Below are 12,146 nucleotides of genomic sequence, written 5' to 3'. Positions count from 1 at the left end.
ACTGAAGCTTATTATCCCTGATCATCCTTTTGTTTGCCAGACCACTTGAATATATAGACTGACACATGCTAGCATCAGGATAAGTATTTTTGTTTGCTATTAGAGAATAAACTACTCAGATTAAAAGACAATTCCTGTGTAAAACACATCATTATCTTTAAATCGTATTATAGTTGTGCTTCTTAAAAGGTCATCTGTTTTACACATGTATGTTTCTTTGATATAAAAGAATTAGTTTTCACCTCTTTAGAATGCTACCTGTTCAATGCCCCATTCTCTTCTTATCTGAAAGTGGTGCCTGTGTGGATGATGTGGTGTTTGAGCATGTAGAGAGCAGTTTGGTTACAGAATTTAACTGCACTGGAGGTGGTTATGCACAACACAAGACTGGTTATTGCAGGTGACTGGAGTTCCTTCCCAATCCTGACTCCTGTTTCTTACAATTTTCTTTTCTTTTTCTGAAACAGAGTTATGTTTCTCTTACATCTGGATGATAAATGCAAGTCTAGACAACATCCCTTTCAAAATTACGTAAAGCTATGTCAGCAGCAGTACTTCAGATAATCATGAAAAGTTAGCAGTGCCTTTTTCCAGCTGTAATAAGAGGATTTTTATGAACAGTCATATTGGTAGATTAAAGGATCAGTTTGTTTACTGCAAATTGCTGTTGTGCATGTTTAGTGGTTTTTGGCAACAAGTGAAGATGGATAAAATCTCCTTTGCTTCAGATGTTTGTGCCTTACATGTTGCTTGTGTACACTTGGGGAGGGGCTTTTTCCCATGAAAGAAAGGTGAACTGCTGCAGGTAACCTTACTAGAAGAACAGAACTAGACAGAAAAAATCCCACACATTTTGGAATTGCGAGGAAGAAATTGATAATGTTATTGATAACTTCACTGGTTTTGGTGCCAATTGCCACTCTAGACTCAGAGGTGGCTGTTAGGATGGGTAATGCTCATCGTTGAAACTCGTTAACAGGGAGAGTGCTAAAGCTTCTTAGGCTGGCTTAGCTTTTGAAGTACTGTTGGAGATGGCATATGCAGTTATAGAGCATCTATGCAAGACAGAATCTGTGAAATGTGTGGTGATATTAAAAAAACCCTACCTCTTCCTGAAAATTGTGATATTCATTTGCTTTTCCCATATACAATGTAGAAGACAGGCTGAGAACAGGGGACAGAAGCCCTGAGGTCCCAGAAACAGGATAGGATAGGAATCTGTTCAGCTGTTTCCCTGTTCATTCACAGGGAAAATCATAATAATGGATTGCAAGTGTAAGCAAACCTGTAGCCAGTCTAGGTATTCTTGGCCTGTTGGTGTGCAGTGGGTTGCAGAGAGGACTTCCCAGCTCAGCTTCCAGAGTTCATTACTCTCAGCTGTGCCTTGGGTAGTGATTTTGTTGCTTCAGCTGTCACCAGGTGGGTACTAACTGTGACTTTTGCAGATTCCAGAGTTTGACAACTTATACCTGGACATGAATGGCATTATACATCAGTGTTCACATCCAAATGATGATGATGTTCACTTCAGAATCTCAGAAGATAAGATTTTTGCTGATATTTTTCACTATTTGGAAGTACTGTTTCGTATTATTAAACCAAGGAAGGTTTTCTTCATGGCAGTTGATGGAGTAGCTCCAAGAGCCAAAATGAATCAGCAGCGCGGGAGACGTTTTAGGTAAGAATATTTGTTACTGCTCTGTCTTTAAGATGGTAGACACTTGAAAATAACACATTTACTTAAATGTATGCCATGAAAAGTTAAATACATTATGACTGGTCATACTCACAGACCTTTGACTGGCTTTAATTTTTAGTTAAGTAAGAGTAACTACCTGTAAAATATTAATAAAGTCAGAATTCCAAAACAAAAGGTTTTTTGCTACTTGGATTTTCCTCTGTGTGTGTGAGACTTTGGGGCAGGGGGATATATTTTTCCTTTGAAATTTTCACTTAAATACCTCTACATTGGTGCTCCTACAGATGCATCCAATGACTTCATGACCAGCGATAGTTTTTGGTATTTGTGAATGGTAATTCTAGATACCCCTTTTTGGTAACTATATGCGCTTCGACAGTCGTAGAAGAATCGAAATTTCAGATGAAACTCTGGTTTCCTGTTGCTGCCATTTAGCAAGCTAGCTCAAATATAGACCTGCAGGTAGATTTCACAGTGGAAGTAATACGGTTTTGGGAGATGTGGAAGCTGTTCTAAAGACTACTGTAAGGAAAGAAAGCCAGTGGGCAGGTAGTACAGAGATGGTAATAGAAATAAACTTGACAAAATTAGTAAGAGAAGATTTTCAAGTTGCTGCATTTTTTGTTTTGTTTTTTTTATTGGTTGGTTTGGGTTTTTTGTTTGTTTTATTGTTTGTTAGTTTCTCGGGGTTTCTTATGGAAAAGGGAGATTGGGGTGAAGAAGAGATTAACTAAGAGCTGCTCTTTTTCTGGTTCAGATGTGTTCATTAAATCCTTGGCCAAGGAGGCCTAGGATGTTTGTTTGCTTGCTTCTCCCTTGCTATTGATGACAAATTGTTAACTTCACCTCTTCTACACTCTTGGTATTCCAAGCTTGCTGCTATGTTGACTAAATTAACATTATTGTTCTGGGATAGCACTTTCACATATTTAGATCCTGAGTATTCCTAATGTTTCAATGTCAATTTGCCTTTGTGGTGATCAGTCATTGAATGATAATGTTGGTGATCTAATTATTAACTGTATGTAAGCAATAACAGATTATCATCATTACTAGTTTAAAAAAAAAAGCTATTTTAAGGCTTCCTATCAGAAACAAGTTCAAACTCTATTCAGGAGTTGAATTTCTCTCTGTTTTCTTTTTTAAAACACTCTTTAAAACTATGTCTGTTTGATTAGTAAAGCTGTTCTTAGAATTACCTTATTCAAATGTCAATATCCTTTCTCTGCTCCCTTTCTCCAACCCTGATGTGATTTAGATCAGCAAAAGAGGCAGAGGACAAAATAAAAAAGGCACTAGAAAAGGGAGAAACTCTCCCTACAGAGGCCAGATTTGACTCAAACTGTATTACACCAGGTAAGTTAATTTGTTCATTACTTAGATTAATGTTTTTGCTTCTCTATTTCGGCATTTTTTTCCTATCCTAAGCATTTTGGTTTAAATTAGAGGACAGAATCAATAAAGCCTTAAGTAAGTTAGGAACAGAAGTGTTAGTAAATTTTAGTAGTATTTCTTCGATTTTAGGAGAAATAAAAACTAAGTATTTTTTAGATTGCTGTTTGAAAAAAACCGCTGTCCCCTTCATCTCTTGCAGATTTTTTTTGGTGTGTTGTTTGGTTTGGTTTTTTTCCCCATTGATACTTTTGGTATGTAAATACAGGTTTGAATTACTAGTGAAAAGCTTTGTGTTTAACTTAGGTTTCTGTTTTCAGGAACTGAATTCATGGCCAGATTGCATGAGCATCTTAAATATTTTGTAAATATGAAGATTTCCACAGACAAATCCTGGCAAGGAGTAACAGTCTACTTATCAGGCCATGAGGTTATTGTATTTTTTTAATATTTTATTTTAGATAAATTTTTTGTTTATAGAAAAACACTTACTGATGAATTTGGGGTTTTTTTGTGCAGACTCCAGGAGAAGGTGAGCATAAAATTATGGAGTTCATCAGATCAGAGAAAGCAAAGCCCCATCATGATCCAAACACAAGACATTGTCTCTATGGTTTAGATGCTGACTTGGTATGTGCAATTAAAACAAATCAAGCAACAGACGTTTATAAAAATGTGCATCTTTGTTTTTCTAAGATTTTAGAACTCTAAAATGTTGCTAAACAAGCATGTAATTTTGTGTTCCTGAAAATGTCTGAATTTGTTTTGACCAAGAACAATAAAATTTCTTTATAGTGCTCAAATGTTAAACTAACTGTTTAAAAAAAATAATGACCTTTTCAATATCTCTTTTTAATAGATTATGCTGGGTTTAACAAGTCATGAGGCACACTTTGCTCTCTTAAGAGAAGAAGTCAAATTTGGTGGTAAAAAATCTCAAAGGTAAACTAATTTAACTTATACTTTATATATGATAAAATTATTGCATACTAATTTAATAAATACTTAGTTTATTTTTGTGTTGGGTAATACATGAACTTAGGTATGTCTTTTAGTGAAATTGTGCATTTAGATTGATTTAGAGAGATTGTGAAGAAAATACATACCATTAGGACTGATGATAAAAAAAAATAAATCAAAACTGTGGCGTTGGTGTGTTGCATTGTGTTCTTCACATTTTTTAATGGAACAGCCCAGGTTGTAATGCTTTCTTTTTCCCCATAACTGCATAACTCATGCAGACATTGGCTTTTTAAAATCTATTTATATGTCTGAGTTTTTATGCATGTGAGTAAATTACTGGAGTAAATTACTTCAGTAATTACTAAAGGAGAGTATTTTAAACTGGCTGACTAGATATGCTCTTTGTTTGGATTTGCCCATTTGAACTAATTTATAGGCTATAATCTATCAGGACAATGTGATTTGTTCCACAGCTGTGTGTGTATGTGGAGCAGTAAGAGAAAAATTAATTTTATAACTGTTACTGTGACTAGATTACTTCTTTGAAGGACCTTAACCATGTATTTGGTAGATAAAGGGAGAAGGTGTGAGAGAGAGAAATACACTTACTTGGTACAAAAAGGAGTTCGGATAATACAGTCCCAAGTCATAAATATTTAGATAAATGCATTATTTTTGCTAATAGAGAAATGTTTTATTGCCAAGGACAATATGATAGACATCAGAAATAGGTATTCTTATGGTTTTTGCAGTCAACTTTTCACTAATGTTTATTGATAGTGTTGGCATGTAATATATATTATCTTTTTAAAAGACAGTAAGTCTAATCAAAGAAATTTGTTTGTCCCTCTTTTTTCAATGATACAGAAGTTGGATGGCCTTTTGAGGAATTAAATAAATTATTAAATCAAAAGGCAAAGTGTCAACAGTTTCTTCTTTTTCCTGTCAAGCAACATTGTCCATATTTTGCTTTTGTAATTTCTGGATAATACTGCTTACTACAGGAGCTCATTTCTGGAAGTTACAGCAATTGCCTTCTCTCAGTGCCTTTTATGAGTACTTTTATGTAGGTACTTTTATGAGTACTTACAGTTGGAAATCAGAAAATATTAAAAATATGAATAAACTAAGGTTTGTCAGCTGCTTCTTTACTGGGTGAAGTTACTTTTCTCCTTGGGATTTTCAATTCCAGTGCAACATAGAATAAGGGGTGGATTGTCTAGATATAGATTCTTAGAGCATCAACCTGGATTTGACAATATGAAAATTACATTTTAAAAGTGACAGAATTGGGTCTGAAGTCCTGTGCAGCCAAGTGTAGTTCAGAGTTCATCTTGGTAGACTTGCGAAAATTTTGTGGGTCACGTGTCTGTCTTGGAGGATTTTGGCCAAAACCTGTTTGTGTGTGTGAATATATGGGTGTTGATGCTGGTTTGTTACTGGAGGTGATCCCAGCTAGTTATAGTAACTACAATGTGAAGTAGTCCTTTATGAATTTTAAATACATTATACATTAGACTTTGAGTCATTAATGTAGGTATTAACTGATTTTGGCCTAACATTTGTTTAGGTATGAAGTTACTTAAGTGAAGAAAGGAAAACAAGGCAGAAAATATGTTCACTTATTTATGGCATGAACGAGCAGTAGTTTTGTCTTTTTTCTTTGGGTGCTACGTTGAAGCCAGTAGGTAACATACATCTAGAGTATATTTTCAAGTTGAGCATACTCTTTTCTTACAAGAAGCAATTGACTGCAAATGTAACCCACCAATCTTAACCATCTTAATATGAGTCTGTGTACTCTATATGTACTCAGACTAGTTCTAAAGTAACTTAAAATTTATTTGTTTTGGTGCAAAGTTATGTTGTCCATCTTTGGAACAATGAGATAATTACTTAGGAAATAGTTAATGCAGTATGGAACTCCATGAAGCTGTCCTGCTTTCTACCCTGTTTTCCATTCAGTGCAGTCACATGTGCTGTTCAGAAGCTTCAACTGCAAAATTTAATACACTCCAACTAGATTAATCTTAAAATAGATAAGAAGAAATATTTACTGATTATTTCTTCGGCAAAGATACAGTCTTGCTAAGATTACTTGGTTTTAGGTAACCTTGGACTTATTAAATATTCATGTTGAAAGTAAGTTTCTAAATAATTAACTTAATGTTCTGAATAATTTACAGAGCATGTGCACCAGAAGAAACCACATTTCATTTACTACACTTATCACTGATGAGAGAATATATTGATTATGAATTTTCATCCGTAAAAGTAAGTTCTAGTGGAGCTGTGATTGAAAAAAATGTGTGAGGTCTTTTTATGCAAACATGATAATAAAAATTGTACTCCTGGGTTGTTTTTTTTCTTTTTTTTCTTTTTTTTTTTTTTTTTCCCTAAGGACAAGATTTCCTTTGAATATGATATTGAAAGGATAATAGATGATTGGATCTTAATGGGTTTCCTTGTAGGAAATGATTTTATTCCTCATCTACCTCATTTACACATTAACCATGATGCACTGCCGCTACTTTATAGAACATACATGGCTATCTTGCCAGAACTGGGAGGTAAGAACATGAAGTTCAATTGTGGAAAGTAGAAACATTAACATTCCCTCCTTATTATTTCCTGACCTGTTAAGTCTTGCTAGAATGTTTAGCATTTATTGCACTTTGTTTAGACAGTCAGTGAGGTTGGAGTCTGTTACCTATAGGCCATTTAAATTGAAATTTTAAGTGTTGAATTGGTTGATTTTAAAAAACATACTTTGTTTTTGAAATAGGTTACATAAATGAAAATGGGCATCTGAATTTAAAACGCTTTGAAAAATATCTCACGAGATTGTCAGATGTAAGTAACTTTGAAATTACACTGTATAGGATTGTGTTGTCTGCTGAATATAATCTCGATTATAGTATAGTACTGTAAAATACATCATGCTGTAGTTTTTATGAACTGTTAAATGACTGTTCTGCAAATGGTTCAGTTGACTGTTGGTAAGGCCTCACCTCAAGTGTTGTCTCATGCTCTGGAGCCCTAAGCACAAGAAAGACATGGAGCTGTTGGTGCATCCCCAGATGAGGGATCACAAAGTGATCAGAGGGGTGGAGCACCTCCTATGAAGAAAGGCTGAGAGTTGGGGTTGCTCAGCCTGGAGATGAGAAAGCTCTGGGGAGACCTTATTGCAGCCTTTCAATACTTAGAGGGGGCCTGTGGGACAGATGGGGACAAACTTTTAGCAGGGCCTGTAGTTACAGGACAAAGGATAATGGTTTAAACTAAAAGAGGGTGGACTTATACTAGATATAAGGAAGACATTTTTAATGATTATTGTGGTGACACAGTGTCAACAGTTGCCTGAAATGGTAGTGGATGCCCCATCCCTGGAGGCATTGAAGTTCAATGGCTCTGAGCAACCTGATCTAGTTGAAGATGTCCCTACTGACAGCACAGGGCTTGGACTAGATGATCTTAAGAGATCCCTTTTAACCTATACTATTTTATGTTTTGACTGACTGCATACAGTCAGTTGTTGTCTTAACTTACAAAAGGAAAAAGATCAACTCATTTGATCTATGCTTAAGTATCTTTCAGTAAGGCAGTTTTAAATGAAGAAGCACCAGTAGAATCTTGGTACTTGATTCTTACTGAGTAATGAGCAGCAATACTGGGCATAGTGTGCTGCAGTCAGTAGTATTATTTACTTCCCCTGTGGGCCAGTTTATTGTGGAGTAAGCTATGCCTGAAGATGTGGGAGAGAAGTATTTTTTTGCAAGTTTTTTATGAAGATCACTGGTAGAGAGCAGTGAAGCGTTAGTATCTTTCAGAATGTTCTTCATGAACTAACAGGTGTGCTAGAGACAGTCCTGTTAAGTGTTGTTCCAGTAATCCATCCTAGAGATAAGAAAAGGTACAGGCCATATAGAAATAAAAGGGTCTCAGCTTTCTGCTGAACTTATAAAAAGGAAATGAATCTGTTTTCCCTGCTTCAGCCCTGTTTCTTGGGTAGAACTATGAAAATGTTCAATGTGTAGCCCAAGACTACCTTCTAGAGATGATGGTGAATTGTGGCAGTTAACTCTTTTTGTTAGCCATTGATGCCATACTAAAAGAAAACAAAATACGCCTTGTGTATATGCTACATATTGCTAAGAAATACTTTTTTTATACATTAATCAGTTTAGTTGTAGCTCTAAGGCAAAATGTTAGTATACAAGCGACTCTAGATGTAATCTAATTGATGTTCTAAAAAGACATTGTTAACTAAGCACAATTTGGCATGCCTCAAATATTTCTAAACTTACCCTAATCTTTTTGCACAGTTTGATCGTGAACACTTCAGTGAAGTCTTTGTAGACCTAAAATGGTTTGAAAGTAAGGTAGGCAATAAATACCTCAATGAGGCAGCTGGTATTGCAGCAGAGGAAGCCAGAAAAAATAAACAGAAGAAACAGAAGGTTAGTGTTTTACATTAACAGTTTGGTAATAAGAATGTTACTTTTTGCAGATCAATAACTTGATCTTAGATTAATGAAATAATTAATGAATTAGAATGTATACTTGTGCTGTAGAATAGTACATAATGTAGGTAAAAATGCTTGAATGTGTACTGCACACTTTTGTAAATAGTTATAGTTAGGTAAAGAAACATTCAGATCTTTTTAAAGGTAGTTGAGATTTTATTTAATGCTGCTCCTTTGATCTGTGTGGGTAAAATAATGTTCCCAAGGAAATTACAGGAGAAGGAATTGTAGTGGGTTTTTTTACTTATGTTTATATGTTATAATACATTATACAAATAATACATTAATACTATCTATTAATAATATAAAATTTACATCAGTAATACAAATAATACATTATAATGCATAATACAAATAATGTATTTGTACATCTTGATTATAGCATTTTGAGTTGCATATTCTATGGTTGGAAATGAGGTATGTGCATATTATCCTGTATTTATACCTTATCTCAAATATTAATTTAATAGGCTCAGGAAAATTCTATATGTTTGGCTGCTTTAGAAAAAAATGAAGGTGAAGTGACCTCTAAAAGTAAGTGCAAGTAACTTTTCCATATATGAAAAAATAAAAAAACAGCTTGTTAATTTATATATGCGTTTGGAAGATCTGTAGGAATTTGATATCATGACCAGTATTTCCATGATGAATTAAAGAAATGCATGAGCAAATCTTCAGCAACATTACAATTTTGATCATTGTAAGCCTGGGTATTTTGTTATACTAATTGGAAAAATATAAGATGATCTTACTGAAAAAAAGGACTATAAATAAATAAATTTAAAAAGAAATTTTAGAATTTATTTTAACGTTTTTGTAAATTATGTGCTAGTGGCTTATATTCTGTGTTATTGTAATTGGGTTACAAAATGTGCTGTGTGAGTTTATAGGAATAGAAAAGTTAGAGTACTGCCAGATATATATTTTGTTTGATTGTTCCATGTTACTTTCAGTGCAAGGAAGGTACAAGCATTAATAATATACAAGCATCAATAACTGAACTGAGGAATAAAGATGAAACAAAGTCATTACTGAATGTCCTCAGACCTTGTAGGAGAGAAGTGAATGTTAATATCTTTTTTTAATGACTATTTTTTCAGATGTTTTGGAAGACGAACCAGAAGATGATGATCTGTTTGAAACTGAGTTTAGGCAATACAAAAGAACTTACTACATGACTAAAATGGGTGTAGAAGTAGTTTCTGAGTAAGTGTTCATACTGCTGGTTTTTTGGTGTGTTTTTTTTTTTAACCACCAAATACAAGTCTTTGCATATGTCTAATACAAGATAGAATGTTAATCCATATCCAAAGCAGAGAACATGTCAGTGTACTTCAGCAGTGATGCTTTTGACAAATGCAGCAAGTCAAGTTTCCTGTGAAGTATTTGAGGACCAGAGAGAGAAAAAAATCATTTACTATTAAATTAATCTGGAAAACCATAGTCTTAGTAGGTTCCCAAAGTGCTCTGTCACCTGTGTACAAGGTGCAAAGTAATTTTTATATACCTTTGAAAATAAGAAAAGCTAGTAACTGTCTTTCTTTTTTCTTCTAAGTGACTTTTTGGCTGATCAAGCTGAATGTTATGTACAGGCAATACAATGGATTTTGCATTATTATTACCATGGAGTTCAGTCTTGGAGCTGGTAAGAAAAATTGCCAAATGAGAAACTGCTTTAAGTTGGCATGATATTTCACCCTGTATGTTTGGTACAGTTGATGTGTTTCTGATTGGTTTTGATCTGTGAACGCTTCTGTCAAATAACTTAAGAGGGTGTTGTTTTTTTCATTGCAGGTATTATCCTTACCATTATGCACCTTATCTATCAGATATTTGCAACATCAGTGAACTCAAAATCAAATTTGAACTGGGAAAACCTTTCATGCCGTTTGAACAGCTTCTTGCTGTACTTCCAGCAGCTAGCAAGGATCTCCTACCTAAATGCTACCAGGTAGGATTTATTAAATTGTCTTTCACTTACAGGTTGTCTGCTTAATTTTAAATTAACTCTTCTTGGTATTTTCACATGTCCTCTTAGCTCTGTTCTCTCTGTTTATTCTGTGTGCATAGTTAAATACTTCTTGGTGCATTGTAAGATTAGTAATAACCACAAAATTTTGCATTTGCTAATCAATTTCAGACTAGGACAGTTAAATTTTGAATTCCTGTTTAGTCCCAAGCTGGTATTAATACCAGCCTTCCTCTATCTCTTTCTAGAATTAATGCTAAATTCTCTCTAATACTCGTTCGATTCCTCTGTTGTATTTTCCTAGCACTTGATGATTAGTCAAGACTCTCCTATTATAGAATATTATCCACCAGATTTTAAAACTGACCTAAATGGAAAACAGCAAGAATGGGAAGCTGTAGTATTAATCCCATTTATTGATGAGGTAAGTTCTTTCAACATCTACTGTCTTAAAAAGCTTCATAACAAATCTGCTAAACTTCTTAACTGATAAACAGTTAGACATGAAATTAAATGGTATTTAAATTGACTCTAAGTTCACAGAAAAACATTAATGTGTGCTGCTTGGAGAGTAATCCTAGATTAAGTTGCCACAACCAAAGTTAGCCTCAAGTGACAACAATCTTTAAATAAGGAATGTGGACTTTTTGGTTTTTGGTTGTGTTTTTAATTAACTATTAAAATATTTAGTTTTAGATTCTTAGAGGAAATAAGTTCTGTTCCTATATACATATAAAAACACAGAACATAGGTAAAATAAAAGAAAAAACGTCTTTACTTGAATCTCTTCACTTAAACACTAGTAAGTACAAATCAACACTCAAACATTAACATAGAAGAATAAATTGCTAACATTTTCCTTTTGCATATATTATAACAATATTATATATGTTGTTGTAATGCTTTTTATCAGATTAAATTTGAGTGCCTCAAAGACTGGGTGAAAGTAAGTACAGATTAGAAGTTACAAGACACACAGTGGGTGGCATGTGCCTGTCAGCTCTTTGTGTAGTTCGCAGTGAAAGGTACATGGGGCTCACTCTTCTTACAAAAGAGAATTGCTACTTGAATGACATGGTTGTGAAGATTTTTCCATAATTATTGTGCAGAGTTTTATGATGACATCCAAGATATTTTTGATATTTCTTCTTATGTTAAATGTAAAAGGCAAAAATATGGCTAGCCTTTGGAAATACATTTATGGAAAGATTATCTTTGTTCTCCAAAGCCATTCCATTGTAATTGCCTTGTTATGAGAGAGCTGGGACATGAGCAATGGTGAAGCTGGAATGAGAAAATTAACACATTAACCAGAGAAGTGCAGATATTCTCTTTCCCACTGTAGATGTTTCCATGGTAATTCTTGTTGCCAGTTTCACATATGTTGCTTTCTCAAAAACGTAGAAACGACTGCTTCAGGCCATGGAATCCTGTAATAAGTGCCTAAAGGAAGAGGAGAAACGAAGAAATACTCACAGTGCTTGCTTAATGTACTGGTATGACAAAGGTGCAGAGTTCCAGTACACATCACCTTGGCCAGAGAAATTCCCTGCAATAGAAAGATGTCATGCAAGGTAACTTTGGCATAACAGTTTTA

At 34.2% G+C, this 12,146-nt stretch overlaps 1 protein-coding gene across 2 annotated transcripts in view; it reads left to right on the top strand.

The window, feature by feature from the left end:
• The window catches only part of XRN1 (5'-3' exoribonuclease 1), a 35,298-nt gene that overhangs the window by 1,645 nt on the left and 21,507 nt on the right, over positions 1-12,146 (top strand). For both annotated transcript variants that reach the window (XM_030456023.1, XM_030456022.1), the window contains exons 2-16: positions 1,446-1,678; positions 2,958-3,055; positions 3,412-3,521; positions 3,611-3,721; positions 3,951-4,033; positions 6,241-6,328; positions 6,456-6,624; positions 6,840-6,907; positions 8,380-8,514; positions 9,051-9,114; positions 9,681-9,786; positions 10,136-10,225; positions 10,375-10,531; positions 10,854-10,973; positions 11,954-12,123. In XM_030456023.1, coding sequence (XP_030311883.1) covers positions 1,446-1,678; positions 2,958-3,055; positions 3,412-3,521; positions 3,611-3,721; positions 3,951-4,033; positions 6,241-6,328; positions 6,456-6,624; positions 6,840-6,907; positions 8,380-8,514; positions 9,051-9,114; positions 9,681-9,786; positions 10,136-10,225; positions 10,375-10,531; positions 10,854-10,973; positions 11,954-12,123 — 1,802 coding nt within the window. The remainder of the gene's footprint in view (positions 1-1,445; positions 1,679-2,957; positions 3,056-3,411; positions 3,522-3,610; positions 3,722-3,950; positions 4,034-6,240; positions 6,329-6,455; positions 6,625-6,839; positions 6,908-8,379; positions 8,515-9,050; positions 9,115-9,680; positions 9,787-10,135; positions 10,226-10,374; positions 10,532-10,853; positions 10,974-11,953; positions 12,124-12,146) is intronic.

Source organism: Calypte anna, chromosome 9 (assembly GCF_003957555.1).
Source record: "Calypte anna isolate BGI_N300 chromosome 9, bCalAnn1_v1.p, whole genome shotgun sequence".
Taxonomy (NCBI): Eukaryota; Metazoa; Chordata; class Aves; order Apodiformes; family Trochilidae; genus Calypte; species Calypte anna.
Note: the sequence above shows the minus strand (reverse complement) of the source record. Positions and strands in the feature narration are given on the sequence as shown.